Source organism: Panthera onca, chromosome E2 (genome assembly GCF_046562875.1).
Source record: "Panthera onca isolate mPanOnc1 chromosome E2, mPanOnc1 haplotype 2, whole genome shotgun sequence".
NCBI classification, from domain to species: Eukaryota; Metazoa; Chordata; class Mammalia; order Carnivora; family Felidae; genus Panthera; species Panthera onca.
In genome coordinates this window covers 10,870,281-10,891,143 of record NC_138353.1, presented here as the reverse complement: position 1 = coordinate 10,891,143, position 20,863 = coordinate 10,870,281, and the positions used below count along the sequence as shown (strand labels likewise).

The 20,863-nt window shown below is 62.8% G+C and overlaps 2 protein-coding genes across 8 annotated transcripts; both read right to left on the bottom strand.

Annotated features, from left to right (window-relative positions):
• Window positions 1-363: 363 nt before the first annotated feature.
• DMPK (DM1 protein kinase) lies at window positions 364-10,759 on the bottom strand. 6 transcript variants are annotated; one of them, XM_060651505.2, is made up of 15 exons: window positions 10,360-10,759; window positions 8,007-8,098; window positions 7,622-7,705; window positions 7,437-7,532; window positions 6,731-6,879; window positions 6,273-6,366; window positions 5,776-5,982; window positions 5,443-5,691; window positions 4,623-4,708; window positions 3,188-3,299; window positions 2,359-2,531; window positions 2,166-2,263; window positions 1,956-2,002; window positions 1,574-1,659; window positions 364-1,231 (listed from the first exon to the last, which is right to left on the bottom strand). In XM_060651505.2, the coding sequence occupies exons 1-15, from the start codon at window positions 10,517-10,519 to the stop codon at window positions 1,072-1,074; spliced, it is 1,893 nt and encodes a 630-aa protein (XP_060507488.1). In that variant the 5' UTR covers window positions 10,520-10,759; the 3' UTR covers window positions 364-1,071. The 6 variants fall into 6 exon arrangements, with proteins under 6 accessions (XP_060507488.1, XP_060507489.1, XP_060507486.1 ...); XM_060651506.2 differs by having other exon boundaries at window positions 1,574-1,663; window positions 10,360-10,758; XM_060651503.2 differs by having other exon boundaries at window positions 5,428-5,691; window positions 10,360-10,757.
• Window positions 10,760-11,869: 1,110 nt separating this feature from the next.
• On the bottom strand, window positions 11,870-18,972 carry DMWD (DM1 locus, WD repeat containing). 2 transcript variants are annotated; one of them, XM_078439665.2, is made up of 5 exons: window positions 18,421-18,972; window positions 16,963-17,145; window positions 13,706-14,983; window positions 12,764-12,838; window positions 11,870-12,419 (listed from the first exon to the last, which is right to left on the bottom strand). In XM_078439665.2, exons 1-5 carry the CDS (start codon window positions 18,859-18,861, stop codon window positions 12,372-12,374), a joined length of 2,025 nt encoding a protein of 674 aa, XP_078295791.1. In that variant the 5' UTR covers window positions 18,862-18,972; the 3' UTR covers window positions 11,870-12,371. The 2 variants fall into 2 exon arrangements, with proteins under 2 accessions (XP_078295791.1, XP_078295790.1); XM_078439664.2 differs by lacking the exon at window positions 12,764-12,838 and having other exon boundaries at window positions 18,421-18,971.
• Window positions 18,973-20,863: the final 1,891 nt, after the last annotated feature.

The following is a 20,863-nucleotide window of genomic DNA, read 5'->3' as shown; positions in this document are numbered from 1 at the left end:
TTCTTGAGCTAGTCGCTGGGACCGAGTCGCGTGGCCCGCGCAAGCGCAGTAGTAGGAGGATGGCCGCGCGCGCGCGCGCAGCCGGCCCAACCCCCTTCTTGCCGGCCTGCGGGTGGCACAGCTGGGCCACAGCTGGGCAAGGGGCGGTGCCTCCGGGCGGCTCGCTAGCCACCTCCTATTGGCCGGCTGCCGAAGCCACGCCTTTCAGCGTCCCCACCCCCACCCCCGGCCCGGATTCGTCTGCTTGGCGGCCCTGTAGCTTCTTGCCAGGCCATTGGGCGCCTCCACTCGCCTTCCAATTGGCCCACTGAGCAGCCTCGTTCCCGCAACGCAAAGAGAGCGGACACCGCGGAGTCCAGAGCGTTGGGCAGACGGGAGGGCCTTTTATTCGCGAGGATCGGGGGTGGGGTCCTAGGTGTGGAGAGACAATAAATACTGAGGAATGTCGGGGTCTCAGTGCATCCAAAACGTGGATTAGGGTGCTGGGGTCCTGGAACTTGGCGGGTCGGAGGACAGGTCAATAAATACCCAAACTGCCGAGGCGGGCGGAGCCTGCTGTGGCCCCGAGAGCTACGTACGTGAGGAGGGCGCGCGAGTCCCCGAAAAAGCGGGGCTGGCGAAAGCAAAAGGTTCTCGAGAAGGCGGGCGGGGCTCGCACTAGACGTTCGCCGCGGGAAGAGAACATTCCCGGGATAGTAGGGCCTCATGCACAGGGATTTGTGGTCTGCGAGCCGATAGGCGGGGGGCGCGTGGAGGGTGAAAAACTGATGGCCGAGCCCTGGCCCTGCTGTCTCCTCTAGATCGCAGTTTGCCCATCCACGGCGGGGCCTCAGCCAGGCCGGAGTTAGTAGGTGGTTGGTCTGCGATTCTCCCCAGCAGCAACTGCAGCATTCCCGGTTACAAGCCTCCCTGGAGCCCCCTGCTCCTCCCTCCCCGGCCGCCAGGGGGCGGGCCCGGATCACAGGGCTGGAGCTCGGGCGGAGACCCACGCTGGGAGGCGGTGTGAACGGGGAGGCGGTAGGAATGGCTTCTGCGCCGTGCCCAGGTCACCCAACCCTCCAGCTTGGGGTCCTAGGGTTCAGGGGGCGAAGGCGGCTCCCGGGTGGCGCCAGACCGGGGCGAGATGGTGGGCGCAGGCCACCAACCCAGTGCAGCCCAAGGCGGCGGCAGCAGCCAGAGCAACGGCGAACAGGAGCAGGGAACGCGCCTCCGATAGGTCAGGCTTAGGGACCTGCGGACAAGAGGGCGTGATCAGGTCTCGGCGGCACGGCCCCCCGATTGGCTCCTGGGACTCGCCACGCCCACGCCTATAGGTGGGTCCACAATCCTCTCTCGTCCCGCCCCGCCCCGCCCCGCCCCCGCGGGCAGTTGCGGTTGGTCCGCGGGCAAGCTTCAAGTCTCGTCCGAACTCGCCACTGGCTGCTTCCTAGCGGCCTGAGCTGATTGGCTGCCCGCGCATCCTCCCTCCCCGCGGCGGCCCCGCTGGACAGAGGCGCAGCTAAGCAGAGGAGACTTGGGGTGCTTGGTGCGAGGAGGGGCGCGGCGGCGGGCGGGCGTGAGCAGCCGGACGTACCCTGGCAGGGAGCAGCAGGTGGCGGCGGTGCATGGGGCCTGGCCCCACCAGCGGGCATTGGCCCAGAGCCACGGCCGGGGGGCCATCTAGCTGGAGAGAGAAGGGACAGGTGACCCGATCGGAGCCCAGCCCGGCCCGGCCGCCCTCGGCAGGAGGCGAGAGACAGCGAACGGAGTCGGGGAGGGAATCTAGGGAGATCCTAGATGGGATCTGGTTAGAGGCCCGGACCGAGGGCTGTCTGGTAGACGTGGGGCTGAGTGGAGGAAGTCTGCCGTCTGGAACCCCAAAGAGATAGGGTGATCCCTAAATCCGGACGGGGAGACGGGGCCGGGGTTGCAGAGGGGCCAGCAGGCTTGATACAGGGGAAAAAGAGGGGTCTTACATGGGAAGGTGCATCCGTGGCCCGGGGACTGGGGACCCCCGTGACAGCTGGAAGGAGAAGAGAGAGGCGTAGGGCGCGTGGAGGGACGGAGGAGGGCGGTGGCGCGGCGTGCCCCAGCCTGGGCCCCTCGCCCTCCCCCAGGTGTCCACACACGCCGCGGGCCCACCTCCCCCCGTCGCCCTCGGGAAAGGGGACGGATGGGGGACTCGCCTGCGTCTCCCCCGGCCTGCAGCAGCTCCATCCGCTCCTGCAGCTGCCGGACGCGCGCCTCCAGGTCTCGGTTCCGGGCCTCGGCCTCACGGAGCTGACTGCGGGGAGGGAAAGACCGTGAGCCCTTCCGGACCGGACCTGGGCGAGACGGGCTGCCGACGGCAGCGACCAGCCCCGGCGCCCCGACCCCGACCTGGCAAAGCTCTGGTTGGCTGTGCGGATGGCCTCCAGCTCCCGGCTCAGGCTCTGCCGTGTAAGCACCTCCTCCTCCAGGGCCTCCTGGAGCTCCCGCAGCGTCACCTGGGCCTCCGTCGCCACCGCCGCCGTCGCCGCCGCGGGAACGGCCCCCGGAGCTGCCGCTTCGGCCTGCGTGCGGGACCTGGCTTAGGGCTGCCTGCTCCTGCAGCGCCCAAGACTTGGGCACCGGTTCTAGGCTGGGATCTTCCCTTGTCCTCTAGATCTTTCCGGAATCCCCACAGCTCCTGCAGTGACCCAAGTCTCCTCCTCCTTCCCTAACTAACCCCAGCCCCTGCCTTGGTCTCCGGCCTCCAGTCTGGGCCCTTCCCACCCACCTTCCACACAGGAACCAAAGGGCTATTCCTACAACTCTTACCCAACTTGACCATGGCCCTCCCCTCTTCTCCAGTCCCTGGGCGTCCTCAGGAGAAGGCCTGCCTCACCAAAAGGCCCTGTTTGGTTTGGCTCTGTCTCCCCTCCCCTCATTCTCCAGCCCCCTCTTCCGGGAACAATTCGGCCTAACTACCCTCCTTTCCGGTTCAAGAATAAACCTTTGCCTTGAGGTTCTGTCTGCCGACCAAGGGCCGGCCCCCTCCTCCCACACACAAAGGCCTTTATTTCTTCAGAGGAATGATTTCTGACTAAAGTAACTTTGTCTCTACTTTGCATTCTCTCTTTCTATCAAGCCAGCTCCCAGAGGGCTTCAGGCCGGCAGCACACAAGACCCCGGAAGCCCCTGCCTTTCTCGGATTCTCCCTGACTGACCTTCTCCTCCAGAGACTCACTGTTTCCTCTGGTGGCGGCACCGTGGGCTCTGGGCTGGGCGCCCGCACAGGTGGCTCAGGCAATGGCTCGGCCTCCAGTTCCATGGCCGTGGGGCCTGGGACCTCCTCGTCCCTGGGGAGAGGAAGAGGGCGAGGGGAGGGAGAGCCGGGCCCCCTCAAGAAGTTGTCTGCCCCTCTGGATTTAGAGCCAGGACTCCCTCTTCTGTGGCCGTGGGACAGCCAGGCCCTGAAGGACCCCTGGAGTGAGGAGGGGGCGGGGCAGGTCGATGGGGCGGGTCCCCTTCTTGTTAGTAAAGGCCCGCCCTTCACATGGCCTCAGGCCCCTGGGAGCTGGCCTCTCTGCACCTTCTGTGGGAACCTGGGGTCGAGACACCCATATGCGGGGTCACTCATCTCCCCGTCCATGTGACCTTTGCAGACCCCTTTCCTTAGGACGTCAGGACAATGAGGGGGACCCCCCCCAGCTCTGGCCACCTCCAAAGATACAGTGTTAAGGCTGGGTGTGGGACCCCAGGACTGATTCTAGTTCTCTGCACCCCGCCCCCTGCCATCCCCAGCTGCTGGAGGGAGACCCCTCCTCCCCAGGAATATGAAATTGCAATAAAAGTGGATGGCCCCTCGCACCCAGCACTCCCTCTCTGGAAACAGGTCTCAAGGACCCCAGGATCCTGGGCACCCCCCGAGACCGCGCTGCGGCTGTCCATCCAATCTGGGTTATAACAGAGAAGACGGGTTAACGGAGTCCTGTCCCCCCCCTCCGCCCCCCCGAAAGGACAGTACGGCACAGTGGCTCATGTTTGGCCTTCGTTCAGGACAAGAAGGGACATTTGGATACATTGTTCGGCAAAAGACTAGACTGGGTCACAGCGTGTTCTCACGGTTGTCCAGTTTGTGTGTGCGCGTGAGCCAGGGAGCTCCTTTCCCTCGCCAGAATTTTCTAATTTACCAGTGACAAACGATATATTGTTTGTATAATTAACGTTTTTAAAAGGCTTTATGGTTGGGGGCGCCTGGCTGGCTCAGTCAGTAGAGCACCTGACGCTTGATCTCAGGGGTCGTGAGTTCAAGCCCCACATTGGGTGTGGAGCCTCCTTCCAATAAACAAACAAATAACGAAGTAGCTTTATGGTTATATGAGCGATTCAAAAAAGTTTGTATTCCTTTAAGACTGATTTTAAAATTCTATGCTTCTTATTTTCTAAGATTCTGAGGTCCCGTGACTGTACTAGCAATCTAAGAGTGGACGCCTGGAAGATTCTGGAAGGCCAAGTCTGTGGCTCCGACGTTTTGCAAGGGAATCTAAAACTTCACAGTACTTACGGTCTGACATCGTAAGGTCCTACAACTCCGGACTCCTAACGGTCCTTGGTCCCAAGACGCTACGCTTCTGAGCCTGATCCTGCAACCCTGCTGGGAGCCCCTGAACAGCGCTTACCTGAGGGCCATGCAGGAGTAGGAGTAGCCCACAAACGGCAGGTGGACCCCCAGGGGCATGCCTTCCCGCATGTCGGACAGCGTCTCCTGTACCAGAGAAATCCAGATGTGGAGTGACCTGTGCTCCTCAGGGCTGGTGCCTCACCCCTTCCCGGTCTTGGCTTAAATGCCAGCTCCCCACCCCACCCCAGCTTGGGGCCTCGTCTAAAGTGGTCCCTCCCTCATCTTCTTCCATTGTATCCGGCTGCTTCCCTCAGGGCGCTCTCCACAGTGTCATTCTATACTTCTCCCGACTACACGTGGACGAGGGCGGGGACCCGGGGCTGGCCTGGTCCCTGTGGGTCCCCAGCAGTGCCCAGCACTGGGGTGGCTCGTACAACAGTTGAGAGAGAGATGGCCTAGGAGAGATTCCTCTACGGTGTTTTCCTGCCTCACTTCTTATCCTTCCAGGTCTCGGCTCAGATAGCCGAGGCTTCCTCCTCCAGGAAGCCCTCCAAGACTTTCCAGGCTGGGTGGGGAGCCGGCGCCCCCCTCCCCGCACTCCCCCTCCCTTGTCTCACCCCTGAACTCTCCCTCTGGGGCATCACTGTCTGGGGACAAGTCTATGTTCCCCACTGGACTGCGAATCCAGATCACCGCTGGGTTCCCGGCGCCAGGTGGGCACAGAGCAGGCGCTCTGGGGGAGGAATGATTTCAAGACCCCAGGAGATGGGTACTATTCTAACCCCAGCTCTCTGGATAAGGGATGGGGGTGGGGCGTGGGTGGGGGGAATACCCTCTGCCCAGGAGGGGTCTCAGGTACCTACCCCGCCCCCGCTCACCATGGCAGTGAGCCCGTCTTCCACCACATCGAAGTTGCACGTGTCAGTGGCACCCTCGAAATCCGGTGTAAATGGGGGCACGCTGTCTCGGAGACTGTCCCAGTCAAGGCCAAAGAAAAAAGGATGATTCTGGAAATCACCTGCTCCATCCCGGCCCAGCCGCGTCTCAGGAGGACACAGCAGCCGCTGGATGAGGTCTCGGGCCTCCTCGGGGACCCCTGCGTCGGCAAGCGGTAGAGACAGGTGCTCCTGCACGAGGGAGAGGGAGGGCAGGGGATGCCGGCCTGGCGCTACGTGCCAAGGGAGATCAGGGGTTCCTCTGGGCGTGCTCACCTTGTAGTGCACGATCTTGCCGTAGGTCTCAGCCGTGGAGTCGGCGTAGAAGGGCGTCTGCCCGTAGAACATTTCATAGGCGAACACTCCCAGTGCCCACCAGTCACACTCGGGCCCATAGCTGCCCAGCCCGGGCCCGCCGCCCACAGCCTGCAGGATCTCAGGGGACAAGTAGTCCGGGGTGCCCACAGCCACCAGCGACCGCACCTGAGCCAAAAGGTCCAGAGCTGGGCTCGGCCCCGCCCCTCCCAGCTCTGGCTCCTCCCCTCCTCCTAACCACGCCCCGAGTGCTTTAGTCCCTCCCCTTTTCTGTTCTAACCGGGAGCGGCTCACACACTTAGGCGTGGGTCCCCTCCCTGTAACCCCTCTAAATCTGGTCGGGCCCCCACCTCTACCTGGGCGCCTCAGCCCCGCCCCCACACTCTGCGCTTCTGTCCCCCCCACCTGCCCCCACTCCTCATTGGTGGCCGCAGTGCCCGAAGCGGCGCCCCACGCACCGTTCCGTCCGCCCTCAACTTGAGGCAGGACCCGAAGTCGGCCAAGCGGATGTGGCCACAGCGGTCCAGCAGGATGTTGTCGGGTTTGATGTCCCTGGGCAAACGGAAGGGTGGGGGTGGATGTGAGCCTCCCTCCATCCATCTCGGCAGGTTCCACCCCTCCAGGCAGCGCGGCCTCGGGTCCCACCCTCTTAGGGACCATGCTCTCCAGCTCCGGGCCCCTCCACTCCCTACCCCCTCAGAACCCATTTCCTCGGCTTCCGCCCCTTAGGGGACTCTGCAATTCTGAACCCCACTCCTCTGGCCCTGTCCCCAGTGGCCCCAACCAAGGAGGTCCCTCTGCAGGGCCCGCCCCCTCTGGGTCCCCACCTTTGCGGTACCGTGCCCGGGTGCAACTTCGCTTTCCCTCTCTGGGCCCCGCCCTCAGCCCCCCGCCCCTCAGCCCCTGCTGCGCCCACCTGTGTACATAGCCCAGCCGGTGCACTGAGTCTATGGCCATGACAATCTCGGCCAGGTAGAAGCGCGCCATTTCGGCTGGGATCCGCTCCCCAAACTTGCTCAGCAGCGTTAGCAGGTCCCCGCCCACGTAGTACTCCATGACCAGGTACTAGCAGGGGGCGTGTCATGGGGGGGGGGGTCAGTAGCACCCCTCGGCACCGATCGCCGATAGCCCGGGACAAAGACTCCCACAGATGCCCCATTCCTGGGGAGAGACCCCGCAGCCCCAGCCCCAAGAGAGCCCAAGAGATCTCCGAGGCCAAATCAGAGACACTCCCCCCCCCCCCAAAAAACCCCTAATTTTCTGCAGGATGTCACCGGACAGAAGGAGGGAAAAAGAGAACTCAGAGAACCCCCCCCCCCACCCAGTGCCCAGATACCCCCTGCCCAGTGGCCCCCACATCGACTAGAGAGCTATCCCAGTCCCGGTGAGAGATCCCCGCCCCACCCCCACCCCCGACGGCGGCATCTTTGCAGAGTCCAGTAGAATCCGCCCGGGAAAAGAGCCGTAAGTGACATCTCCCCTCCCGGGCAAGGAAGACCAGTTCCTACCACACCCAGAGGCAGCTCCCCAAGCCTGGCACTTCCTCTGCCTGACCCCGTCTCGTTAACTGCCAGCCTCGGGGTCGGGGTCCAGCTCTCTAGTCGCCCCGGCCCGGGGCTCACCAGGTAGTTCTCGTCCTGGAAAGCGAAGTGCAGCTCCGTGATCCAGCGCCGGTCCCCGTTCACCAACACATCCCTCTCCTCGCGGAAGCACGACACCTGCGGGGCACCCGCGGGCGCTGAAGCGGGCCGGGCGGGAGTTGGGGTGGGTAATCCTCGCGTCCCGCACGTCCAGCCCCGGCCCTCACCTCGCCTCTCTTCAGCATGTCCCATTTATTCATGATCTTCATGGCGTACACCTGGCCCGTCTGCTTCATCTTCACCACCGCCACCTGAAGGCCGAAACGGGGTGACTGGGGCTGAGGTGGCGCGGGGGGGTGGGGGGGGGGCGGAAACACCCGGGCTCTCTCCGATCGGGCTCCACCCCCGACACCACCCAGTCGTGGCCCCGCCCCACCGCCAACGCCACGCCCACCGACCCAAAGTCCCGCCCCCCGCCCCTCTGGTGTAGTTTTTCTAAACTCAGTCATTCATCAATTTCTAAGGACCCGCCCCGAACCCCTGTGTCCCGCCCACTGCGTGAGCAGTCGCGTCTCCCGCTCCGCCGAGCTGCAGTGACAGCTCACGGCTCACCTCGCTGAACGCCCCGCGTCCGATCACCTTCAGAATCTCGAAGTCATCCCTCTGCAGTCGGGCCTCCTTAAGCCTCTCGGCGATGGGCTCCACTGGGGGGCGAGGGGAGGTGAGAACCGAGGCTAACTGGGACTGACACCCCAGACAGGAGGAAGTCCCACCCTCTGCCCCTCAGTCTCCCCCTCTCTCCATCCTCGGTCTCCTCTGTCCCTTGTTCTCTCTTCTCTCTCTGTCCTAGGACTGTCAGTCTCCCAAGGGCTTCCCCACCAAAACACTGTGAGGGTTGGGGACACCCCAAACTGCCCTCCTACAGAAAAAGGTGGGATGCCTGGGAACCCCTTTTTGGGAAGGCCATTGGGCCGGAGGGCCCTAGTGGCTGCAGGTGGAAAGCGCGGGCTCTGCAGGACCGACGGGGAAGATATGAGACCCAGGCCTTAGGGCCCCCTGAGCTTCAGGCCCCACCCGCGCTCGGGCTGGTGGAGGGAGTGCCCAACAGGCCCACCCCAGCATTCTCAGGCTCTCTCGGGTCACCTGTCTCTGGAACATTCGGTTTAATCCAGTACCTCCAGGTTTATGACGCAGGTGGCTTTGGACCACACTTTGGGAGACACTGGATTTGGGGCTGGGGGTGGGGCTGGGAGAAGGAACAAGAAAGACAAAGCCAGCGTGGACCCCCAAATCCCAGGCTCTAGTGTATTCTCTCTGCCCTCAACTCCACAAAGAGGGCTTCTTCAGTACCCCTCACTTACAGGTGGGGAGTCAGGGCCCAGGCGGTGAGGCGGTCGGCCCAAGGCCCCACAGCTAGGAGTTAAAAGGGGGCAGGTTGGGAGGGGGAGACTGGGACACGGAGAGGGAGGGCGGGAAGTAGCGGACGCTGGGGACTTGAGAGGCAGGACAGAGAGAGGGACGTGTGCAAGTGGGAATAAGGGGAGACGGAGTGCGTTATGGAAGGGAGAGAGGGGCCCCCCATGAGGTTCGGGGAGAGTGGGCCGCAGGCAGGAAAGAACCAGCCAGGGCCCAGAACGGGGGAGGGAGGAGAGAGCCAAGACGTTGAGCCCTTTTAAGGCAGCAGGAACCCAGGCCCCCTCCCCCGCCCGGGCGGCCCGGCAGGGGAGGGGCCGCAGGATGCTGCTCGGGCCACAAAAGGAGCGCTCCTTACGGGAGGGCCAGACCCCTGCCCCCAGCTCAGGGCTCAGTTTACCCTGCTAGCCCCACTTCACGCTCTGCGAAATCAGGGCTGACAGAGGTACTAAGGGTTGGCGGAGGCGGAGAGAAAGTTCCTACAGGGGCTGAGCGGCCTGGCCTTTGGTCTCCACCTTCCTATCTGTGAAGTGGGAGGGACAGGAGCGGGGCCTGGGTCAGAAGGAGATGGTCACAAGAAAGGAGCAAGAGGGAGAAGGCAGAGAGAGACACACGGAGCCCACGGACCAAGAGCAGGCCGCTGGAGGGGCAACCCAGTGTGGGGACCAAGTGGCAGGGTGTCAGAGAGACAGAAAACCCAAGGAGCCTGGGCCCTGGGGTGGAGGAAGGGCCGGGCAGACAAGGCCAGAAGCTGAGGCGGGCACATCTCCCCTCCAGACCTGTCTCTGGGGAAAGACCTGGCAAGAAGGGACTTTGTGGGAGAGCCGGGAGGTCGGAGGTCATGAGCTAGGAGAATGAGTGATGGGAGGGGGGTAGCTAGAGGGGAGTCAGGGGTCCCCATGCAGACCACAGTGAAACAGGGCTGGGGGGGGGGGGGTACACCCAGAAGAACCTTAAGTTGTTCCTCCTCCATCCAGGGGGTGAGGGGCGCTGAGTGGCGCCTGTCTCAGAGCTGGCTCTCCCCCGGGGCCCGCCTGAGTCACCGCACCCTCCCAGTGCCTGGGCACCTGTCGGGGCAGCTGGAGAGGCTGGAGCCAAACACCTGCCCGTTGGCCGCGCCCCTGGCAGCTGCCCCGTGCTGTCCTTTCTGCCTGCCCCTGCACTCTGGGAAACCAGGGTGGAAGGCCATGGGGCCCGTTTCAGTGGGGGCACCCTAAAATACAGGGCTCCCGGCATGTCCTTAGGCCTAGACTTTGTGGAGGGGGTACAGAGGGACCACGGGAAGCTGTGCCCAGCCCAGCCTCCCAAGTCCTGGTTGTGAGTCCTGGCTGTCCTGGCCTCTGCTGACCCCGGCCTGCCCTGCCAGGGTGGCACGGGGGAAGGGGCATGTCACCCTGGGACCTGGCACGGAGTTCCGGGCTCCTGAATGGGAGGCTCTCCCACGTCCATCCTGCCCCCAACCACCAGTCCCCCGTGCCCAGCCCCATCTCCTGTCTCTGCCCTGCCCCCACCGCCCCCCAATCCGGGGGCGTCCATGCAGGCGGGCACTCACCCCACTGCAAGAAGTCGGCCACATACTTGTCCTGGGCCAGGTCGGAGGCGCCCAGCTCCTGGTGGACGCCCAGGAGAAGGTCGAGCAGGGGCTCCAGCCCCAGGAAGCCGGGGTCCAGCACCAGCTGCTCGAGCCGCCTCAGCCGCACCTCGGCTGACATGTCGGGCAGGCAGCACCATGGCCCCCTCCCCGGGCCGGGGGCTCGGGGTCCTCCCGTCACGGGGCCTGGCAGCCCCTGTCCAGGCCTCGGGGCTCTGGCTGCATGTCTGCCTGTCCCTGGCTGTCCCCTGGGCCTCTCTGGCCACTTCTCTCTGCTGCTGAGGCCTCCTCCCCTTCTCCCCACCCCTCGGTTCGGCCCCCTCCCGCCTCCCAGCCTTAACCCCTCATGAGCCAGGCCCCCCAACTCCCTCCCCCCGGGGCCCCTCAGAACACTTCAGAGCGAGATGGGGGGGTGAAGAATTTCAACTCTCCCACCATGCACCCCTCCCCCCAAAAAAGGCGGAGCACAGAGGAAGCTACAGGTGTGGCAGAAGCCAAAGATGAGCCCTCCCATTCCATTCCGAGGGGGCCAATTGAGGTTCAGAATGATCGCGTAACGCCCCCTTCTCAAGCCCAGGAATCGGGGTGGGGTGAGAAAGGGGTGAGGCCTGGGAAGGGGGGGGGGTAGGAGGCCAGCTTCGCGGGTGACTCAGCCACGGAGTCAGACTTTGGGATGGTTTAAATTTAGCCCTCAGGACCTCTGCTTTACACTGACTTTTTTTTTTTTTTTTTTTGGCAGGAGGTGGGGAAGGGGTGGTGAGAGAATTGGGAAGGGAGGCCCTCAGGAGCCAGGACCAGGGGTGACCCGCTGGCCAAAGCCTGGGGGAGAAAAAGGAGCCCCCAAAATAGCTCCTTGGACCCTGGCCCCGCAGCCACATTCCTGCCCGGGCTAGGATTAGAAACAGAAACATTTCGGGGGGTGGAGGGCAGAGCGGGAAGACACCACTCCCTGCAGCAGCCGGACGGACTCTCGCTGTTCTCGGGAGGGCTGGACAGCTCTCCCGCAGGAAACCGCGGTCTCTAGCTGGCTCTGGGCGCCTGGGCCGCGTGAGCCGGCCCGAGGCGGCGGGAGGCGCAGACATGCGCACTCCGGGCACCTCAGGAGCGGCCCGGGAGGACCCATCCGGACAGGCCCCCCGGAATATCCGACTTGGGCCGGTTTGGGCACTCTCAAACGGCTCTGAGGGGGGTCCTGGACGGACTTTCTTCTAGAGTTTGGGAGCCAGAGCAACGTCCTCCTCCGTCCCAAGGGCCCTGCCTGGGGCTGGACCGGCTGTGTGTCCCCCACTGAGCGAGCCCCCTCCGCCCTTCAGTGTTCGGGGCTATTAGAAGGGAGCAGGGAGAGGACTGGGTGGGGGAGAGGCAGGGAGGGCCTAGCTCTTCCTTTTGGTCGAAGCAACTGGATTCTAGGACTGCAGCAAAAGTGCGTGCGCACGCCCTCCACACCTCCCGGAAGGGAACAGAGACGCTGTGAAAACAGGGAACTTTAGTATAAATAAGAGGTCCCGGGGGGACAGGGAGGGCCCCCGAGGGGCTTCCATAATTTAACACTCTTCAAAAGCACAAACAACAGCACGGGCAGGGTGCGGGCCAGGGGAGGGGTAGGCCACCCCGCCCTGCCCACAGGCTGAGGGGCACATTGCAGAGCTTGTGGGGGAGGGGGGGTCTCCCCCCCGGAGTGACCAGTCACATGCTGGGGACAGGGACGAGGCGAACACTGATGTTTCAGAGGGAGGGGTCATTGTACTTGGCAGTGGGTGGGGACAGGGCTGAGGCCACACGGGCCACTACGTCCCCCCAAGTGCTGGGCCGGTCTGGGGGACCCTCTGATCCCCAAATCTGTGCAGGGCAAGGGACTGGAGCAGTCCATCCGTCATGGTTAGTCTTGTTAATCATACGTTGATCCGTGAGGTCGGCGGGGGGGTTATGGCTAGGAGGCGGGGAACAGAGGGGGGACCCCGACATCCATGGTTTCACACCACTGTGCCGCTCGGGGAGTTGCTGGGCTGGGAGGAGAGGCCCTGGGGAAGACGAGAGGGGAGACAGGAGGGTTAGAGGCTGCCTGGGGCTCCCGTCAGTCCCATGGGGAGGGAGCCAGCCCAGAGTCCCCAAGGCGGCTGCCGCCCTGACCTTGCCCTTCAGTCCGCCCCAGACCCCGCCCGGACAGAGGCCGCTGCTCTAGGTCAGGAACTTATATCTCAGCTAGCTTCCCTGTCCCGGCAGGCGGCACTCTTAGACAATAATTAAAGTCCTTGGGGTGATCCCGAGCAGAGAGGATGGGGTAGGGGTGGAGAGGATGGGGAGAGGACGGGGCCCTTTCTGACTGGGGGGTGCGGGGGGGTAGAGAACTCAGGGACAATCCTACCTCTACCACTGACTTGCTGGGTGACCTGGGCCAACTTCCTTCCCCTGTCTGGGCCTCGGCCTCCTCGTCTGTGAACTAGGGAGATAGAGGGGTCTCTTTTAGGACTTGCCGGACTCCCCAGATCCCAACGACCCTGCCTCTGAGACTGTGCTATTACGTTCTAAGGATTCAAGACCCTACACAATCCTAAAACTGCTCTTCGAGGGAACCCAGCCTCGGCCCTCAGACCTGGCATCCTGGGCACTGTGCCCACATCCCCGAGAAGCTGAGCCACGAGACAAGAGCTCCAAAGAGACAAGGCGCCAGGTCTGTGCTTCCCCTACTGGGACCTTCCCGACCGGGACCTCGCCGAACCCCACAGCTACAGCGGGAGGTGGACACATCCGCCCACCACCCACCTTCAAGGCTCCCTAAGAGGTGATGGAGGTCAACGAGCAGTGACCTGCCCGAGGTCACAGGGAGCGGCGCCGGAACCCACGCTGGGACTCCCCAGGCCGTGACTCCAGCGGTGGGCTCAGGTCCAGAGTCTGAGACCCAGGCCGGAAGCCGGGCCCACGGGCTCAGTGTCGCCCAGAGAATTTGACCAGCATCATTCACCAGGTTTCACAACTGGCAAATCACATGTCCCGGAGAAACGGAGATCTGGCTTCGAGTGACATGTGATCAGATGGGGCCATGCCGGGCCCACTGGCTCCCCGCTTCAGATAGCTGGCCACGGTCCCCACTACTCCCAGCTGTCTCTTATCCCCAACCCTCTCTCGGTCGTCACTGAGAGTTCTAGAAGCCCGGCACCCTGGGACCTGAGGGGGTCTCACTCTGGGACACTAAGAGCTCCCTGGCTCCCCCTCATCCCACAGGGCTAAAGGCTGTGGCGGTGGCCAACCCCTCCGCCGATGCCCGCCTCTTCCTGGGCCCTGGGGAGGCTGGCGTGGGGCGACTCACCGCCTTGCCCGGCCGGGCCCAGGTACAGATGAGGCCCTCCTGGCAGGCGGTGATGATGCAGTCCTCCAGGAAGAGGAGGACCGTGAGCCGCTCCTGGGCGATCTTCTTGCACACCAGGGGCTCGAGCAGCGGCACCTCGTGGATGCGTGGGCACAGCGCCGTGCCCAGCACCTTGGCCGGGTCCAGCCGGCTGCGCGGGGCCGGGCCGCTGGGCTTGTCCCCGCCGCCGCCGCCGCCGCCCCCGCCGCCGCCCCGGCTGATGTTGCCCAGGCTGTGGTAGCGCTTGTGCTCTTTCTCTGACCCCCGGTCCCTCCGCTCCTGCAGCGTGAGCGTGGCAAAGCGGCCGATGCTGAACGGCGTGCCCGGCTCGGCGGTCGCGCCGGGGCCGCCCGCCTTGCCGCTGCCCGCCGGGTGCGGAAGGCTGTTGGAGCGGGACAGCGAGCGAGGCAGGGGGCCGGGGCCCGGCTCGGCGCCCCGAGAGCTGCCGGCGGCGGGCGGCGTGGCGCCGGGCGTGCCGGGGAGGGTGCGGGTGCGGGCCAGGGGCGGGTGGGGGTAAAGCACGTCTTCGGTGAGGTCCCACAGGCAGAACTGCGTGTCCTGGCCGGCCGAGCCGAAGCGGTAGGTGATGGGGCCGGCTTTGGGCAGCGGGGAGAGGGGGGCTCCCCCGCCCGAGCCCGGGCCCCCGGCCTCAGGCTCCTCCTCCTCCTCGCCACTCCGCTCCCCGTCGCCGCCGCCGGCCGCGGCTGCCTCCTCGGCCCTCGTGGTGTAGGGGTCAAAGGCCACAGCATTGACCCAGGACTTGTGGCCGTGGCCCCGGGCCACCACACGGCCCTCGGTGAAGGACCACACGGTGACCAGGTCGTCTTCGCCACCCGTCACGACGTAGCGCCCATCCGGGCTCCAGCACACGCAGAGCAGGCCCCCAAAGTAGCTCTTCATGAGCCCCCGCAGGAGCATGGAGTCGAAGTGGAAGACGCGCAGGCAGCCGTCCTGGCTGACGCAGGCCAGGTGCCGGCCATCCGGCGAGAAGGCGAACTCGTTGAGGGGGCCCTCGCCCACCGCCCACTTGGCCAGCGGGTTGCGGGGCGCCTTGCTCTTGGCGGCATAGACGGCGAAGCCCTCGCCCTGCTTCAGCAGGCTGTACTGCGGCGGGGCCGAGGCGCAAGGGTGGCTGACGTTGTACAGGTACAGGTGGCCACTGGCGTGTGAGGCCAGGAACAGGCTCTCTGATTCGGGCAGCCACTTCAGATAGGTCACCTTGGTCTTGTCGATCAGCCGCTGCCAGGGAGAAACCGTGGGGGTTGGGAGAAGGTAATCCGCTCCCGGCTCCCGGCAGACCTCCTCCCCAACGTGGTTCCCCCTAAAAGGCCCTCGGACGTGGCCCAGACCTTCTCGGACGGGGCCTCCCACACCGAGGGTAAGGGATGGACGCCAGTCCACGGGAACGCAGGGGAAGAAGGGTGGCCTGTGAGGCAGCCACGGGGAGCTCCGCGGAGCCACGATGCCCCCTCTTCTGCAAGGGGACGGTCCTGCCTTTCAGAGAACTATCCTCCTCTGTCTAACCCTCTCCACGGTCTTCACCACGTCAGGCTTAAGGCAAGAGATCGATTCACAGAACATCAGCCCCCAAAGAAGGGCTCTCGACCTGTGTGGTTCGCTGGCCTAGCCCCAGAGCACAGCGCTGTGCACACAACATCTCCTAGACACGCGAGGGGCAGCACCAGCCCGCCAGCCGCACACGCGCCTCTGCTCCCGTCCGCCTCCCAGCCCACATCCAGTCCTTCCAGAACACCCCGGACCTGCCCTCTTCTCGCCCCACCCCCACTCCAACCACGCAGGTCCCAGTCGCCATCAACCCTGCGCTGGCCTAACTGGCCACTCAGGCTGCCACTGCCGCTCGGTTGCCAGACAGAGGCTGTTAAAATGGAAGTCAGCACCAGGCACCGTCCAGCCCCAAACACCACGGCGGCCTTTCTCAAGCAGGGTTCCAGAGAGAACGAAGCCCTGGGCACCCGCAGTACACAACGAAGTAACTTCCTCCCCAGGCAGCGAGGTGGCTCCTCGTTGTTGGGAAAGATTCGGAAATCATCAAATCACTTCTTTGTTCTACGGCTGAGATGAACCCTAGTCAAGAAAGGCTCTAACAGCCGAACTCTTCTCTTTTCCATGGCCCTCCAGACCCTACACGGGCTGGTCCCTCAGGTCTTTCTCAGAACCCGTCCACCACCCACCCCTCAAGAACTGCTCTGGCCACTCAGCCTTTCTGCTGTCCTCCTCCCACACTTCCCCTGATAACTTTCTGGCCTCCTTCAGGTCTCTATTTCAATGTCCCCTCCCCCCGCCCCCTGCAAGGAGGCCTCTCCTATTTTGTGAATGGACGAGCTAGTGCGTTTTTAATCCATTCACCGTTCCGCTCCCTTCTGCCATTCAGGCACTCTGTGTACTTGGAACACCTCCTCTGAACAGAGAGAAAAAGACAGAGGATGGGGCGCCTGGGTGGCTCAGTCCGTTAAGCGTCTGACTTTGGCTCAGGTCACAATCTCGGGCGGTTCATGCGTTCGAGCCCCACATCGGACTCGCTGCTGTCGGCGCAGAGCCTGCTTTGGATCCTCTCTCTCCCTATCGTTCTGCCCCTCCCCTGCCTGCACTGTCTCAAAAATAAACAAACATTAAAAAAAAAAAAAAAAAAAGAGGACAAGAGCGGCCCCTGCCCACGGATGAGGTCGTTCATCGGCATGCCCTCTTGTGCCGAATCCAGCCAGGACTGGGCAATCCCCACATATGATTTTGTAACGACAGTCCTGTAAGGTAGGGATGAGAATCCCATTTTGCAGAGGAGTAAAACTGAGGCTCAGTTGGGGGGGGGGGGTGTGTCACCTTCCCAAAACCACACAGTGAGGAAACGGTGCAGCAAGGACCTGAATTTGGAGACCAAATTCTGATGTCAAACGAGTCCCAACAGGTGACTAGGCTCAGCTGTCTTCTCCCCAACACGGGCACCACGAGCCCTAACCCAGCAGCACAGGACTTGGGCACAGCAGGCGCAGCTGTCATTATTGGTCCTTATCACGCTAGCTGTTACCTCGGCCCACACATCCGTCAGCCCATCCCCTCTTTCTCCCATATCCTGCACCCCGCCCCCGCCACCCCACCAGGTCTACACGGCTCCCAGGCAGCTGCAGTCTCGTGGCCACGGTGTACGGGTGGGTGAATGGGAAGGGGGGGAGCCGCTCTAGGCCCCGGGGGCCCATAATCACCTCTTCATTGAATAGCTTGCTGGTGTCCTTCTTGATGAGATCAAGGTACTGCACCTGGCCGGCTGAGAACCCCACCAGCAGGGAGATGGTCTCTGTGGCAGCAGTGAACTGGTTGAAGTCATGGCAGGTGGGCTGGGTGCCCTTATAGATCCGCTTGTCGATTGGCTTGTTGAGATCAATGGACTTGAGCAGCGGGAGAAAAGCAGTTAATAGCTTCTACTACTGAGGAAGGAAGAGGGTGTTGAGGTCGGGGGAAACCACTAAGAGGAAGCAGGGTTAAATCCCTGAGGGAAGTGGGTAGGTGGATGGGTGAGTGGGCAACCACAGACAGGAAGGGGGACCCAAATCACAGACCCAGTAAAGGAAAAACACAGACAGGAAGGTTCCCCCCCCTCCACCCCCCATGAGACCACGGTGCTTACCCCCAGAGTTGGACCCCCTAACTTTAGGGAACACCCTTGCCCGTAGTATCAAAGCTTGCAGACCCCCACAGTCCCATTCCTTTCCAGTCCTGCCCCACGGCCTCAGCAACTCCCCTGATCTTAGCACCTCAATATCGAAGCTTCCCCAAACTCAGGGCCGCCCACATCCCCAGGACTCTAATGCCCAACATCCCAGGATTCTGTTTCCTTTGGAGTCCCTAAATCTCGGGACCTCCATCACAGTTCACAGACGCATTAAACCTCATGGTCCCCCACATTTTTGGTCCTTCATCACCTCTGGGCTCCCAGGATCTCCATCACGTCTGGGGACCACCATAACCTCCACGGGCCTCATCCCCCTCTGGGACCTACATCTCTCTAGAGACCACCATCACACCTGAGGATGTCCCCTTGGGCTCTCATCACCCCCAGCTCTCCATCAGTTCAGAGATTCTCACTCCCTCCAGGACCCTGTGTCTCCAGAACCTGCGTTCCCTAAGATCCCATTCACCTGCAGGATCCCTATGACCTCTCAGAGCCCCATCAGTTCCACAATCATCCTCACCTCTGGGCTCCCAAAGTTTCAAGACTCCCCGCCACCCCTTGCAATACCTGCAGACTTGCAATACCCCTGGGTTCTCCATCACCTTCCAGCCTGCATCACCTCAGGAATCCCTATCACCTGCAGATCGCTACCACCCAGAACCACACAGGGTCCCATGCCATCTGGGAATCTCTCCAAAATACCAGTACAGAACCCCCCCACGCATAACTCGGAGATCCCACATGACCTCACGATTCTCCATCACCTCTAGGATGGCCAGCACCTCGGAGGGTGCTAAAGGGCTAAGAGGCCACCACCTTTTAGAATTCTGCATAACCTCCAGGCACCTTTGCATCCTAGGACATCCGTCACATCTAGGATGCCATTTCCAAACCCCACATCAATCAGAGACCCTCCCATCACTTCGGGATCACCTCAGGGGGCCCTATCCTCTCTGCCAGCACCGAGGCCACCACGATGCAGGCCGCTCACCCGTTGGCTCCCGCGGCGGCAGCAGCCGGGGTAGAAATACAGCTCGCGGCCCAAGTTGAAGCAGACGCGGTCTCCTCCGGCACCCAGCCCCGCGGGCGTGGCGGGCGGTTCCCCGGCCCCGGCGCCGTCGGGCTCCCCGAGGCGCACGAGGCTGAGGCGCACGGCGGGCAGCGCGGGCCCTGGCCCCGGGCCTGCGGGCGGCGGGGACGGCGCGGAGCCCGCGGCGCCGGGGCCGGAGGAGGAGGCAGGGCCGGGCGGGGGCTGCGGCGGCTGGGGCGGCGCCGGGGTCTGGGCGGAAGCCGGACCCGACCTGCGAGCGGCGCCATCGCCGGGGAGCAGCTTGTAGAAGCCCTCGCGGGTGCGGAACTGCGACTTGATTTCCGCGCAGTCCCCCATGGCGGCGCCGGGGCCCGAGCCGCCCTCCGCGCCGCCCGCCGCCATCTTGGGCGCCCCCCTCCCGCCCGGGCCCCGCCGCTGCCGGACCGCCGCCCGCCGCCGGGCCCCTGCCGGAAGCCGCGGGCTCGCGCCGGAAGGGGTGGGGCGGTCACCCGGGCGACGCCTCTTCGATTGGCAACAGGATCGGGAGGCGGGATGAGCTCGGGCCGTCGCTCCGGTAACGGTTCAGGGACTGGGGGCGGGGCGCAAGATGGGGCGTGGCCTTTGTGCCAGCGGCCGACTCGTGGTTGGCTGCGGGGCGGGGCCCAGCGGGAGATGGGCGGGGTCGTGGAAAAGCTCAAATCCCTAGCAACGGCGCCCAGGGAACCGTTTGCCTAGCAACGGAGGGACCCTCAAGAGGAGGCCTCCTTCATAACTGGCCTTCCCATCGCTTCACAGACGACCCCAGGTGGTTCTAGTGCCTTCTTAGACTCGCAACATACACCTTTCTGATCTCCAGTGTTTCCCACTGACATCTTAAAATCCCTGACTGACGACAGCATCTCCAGTCATTCCACCCCACCCTGGATGATGTCCCAAATCCTGCTGGTCTCCAGTGTCTCCATAAAACTCCTAGGGCTACACCCACCCACTACTGAGTAACGTTAACCCCAAACATTTCCACATTTCCCTCCAACCTCCGATATATGTCTCCATGACTTCACCATCTTTAACAATCTCACTTGGTTCTCCAACACCCTCTTCTGATGCCAAAATTTCATCGATCCCCGCAATGCCCGCAGTGTCCCGATGACCCACTAGTAATCCATGACGCCCCACTGATTGCCAGTGCCCTTCACTTCTGCTGAAGCCACCCTGACCCCATCACAGATCTTCCTAGACCCATTCTCAGTGGTCTCTCAGATTTCTCATCAAAATGTCCCAGAGGCATCTCACACTCACCAAGACCTACAATGAAATTGAAATCTTCCTCCAAATCCTGCTCCTCTCCTGTGTCCCCAACTTAGAGTTCACACTGCCATCCCCCACTCACCCAGTCTGCAGACCTCAGTGTCTCCCTAGATCTGTATCATCTTCCTTCACCCCCTGCTTCTAGCCCCCAAGTCTTTTGCATTCTGTTACCTGAATTCCTCTTTTCTAGTCCCTTTCTCTGCATCGCCCTGGTCCAAAGCCCTCCACTCCAGTCCTGCCCTCCCAGCAGCCTGGTCTCTGCTCTCCCAGACTCCCATCCCAACACTCCACTTGGCATCTAGAGAGGTCTTTCTAAACATGAGTATGACTGGGGCCCTCCCTTGCCCCAAGACCACCTGTGGCTCCCTAGTGTTCTTGGGGCAAAATAAAGCCCTGAGTGATCTGCTCCTGCCAACCTCTCTTTCCAACCTCATCTCTTACAACTAACTCCTCACCCCATGTCCCAAACATGGAGATTCGGGAAACTACCTCAACATAGAACTCTCTCTTGCCCTTGGTCTTTGCACATGTTGTTCCCTCTGCTTGGAATGCTCTTCCCCACTCTGTTCTTGACCCTTTGAGAGCCAGCTGAGGAGCTCGGTCAGTTCTCTGGGCTCCCCCATCCAGGTTGTCACTGCCGAGAGATGTGACTGCCTCTCCTGTAGAGAGTGAGCCCCCGGGAAAGCAGAGCTGGAGCTGCTTGGCCCCCCCTGTGTCCCCAGCACAGGGCTGGGCTGACAGAAGGCACTTCAATAGTTGTTTGGGGGCACCTGGATGGCTCAGTCAGTTAAGCATCTGACTCTTGATTTTGGCTCAGGTCATGATCTCACGGTTCGTGAGTTCATGCCCTGCGTTGGGCTCTGCGCTGACATCGTGGAGCCTGCTTGGGCTTCTCTCTCTCTGCCCTTCCCCCTCTCTCAACATAAATAAACATTGAAAAAAATAGTTGCTTGGTGGCCAGATGAATGAATGAAACAGATGGGAGGGCCTATGCAGCAATATCTGTTCCCAGCAGAGCTCAACAGCCCTGACTTGGGGGCCATGTCAACAACTGCAGTGAGAAAATGCAACACACAAATGAGAAACTAGGCCATAG

Coding starts and splice junctions, on each gene's coding strand:
- DMPK (XM_060651503.2), bottom strand. CDS start 10,519: ATGTCAGCCGAGGTGCGGCTGAGGCGGCTCGAGCAGCTGGTGCTGGAC. Junction 6,880..7,436: donor TCCAGGACGAGAACTACCTG/GTGAGCCCCGGG, acceptor GCCCCCTGCTAG/TACCTGGTCATGGAGTACTA. Junction 2,264..2,358: donor GCCAACCAGAGCTTTGCCAG/GTCGGGGTCGGG, acceptor CCCTCCCCGCAG/TCAGCTCCGTGAGGCCGAGG.
- DMWD (XM_078439665.2), bottom strand. CDS start 18,861: ATGGCGGCGGGCGGCGCGGAGGGCGGCTCGGGCCCCGGCGCCGCCATG. Junction 12,839..13,705: donor GGGCCCGGCCGGGCAAGGCG/GTGAGTCGCCCC, acceptor CTATCTCCCTAG/TTCACAGACGAGGAGGCCGA. Junction 12,420..12,763: donor CCAGCAAGTCAGTGGTAGAG/GTAGGATTGTCC, acceptor CGTCTTCCCCAG/GGCCTCTCCTCCCAGCCCAG.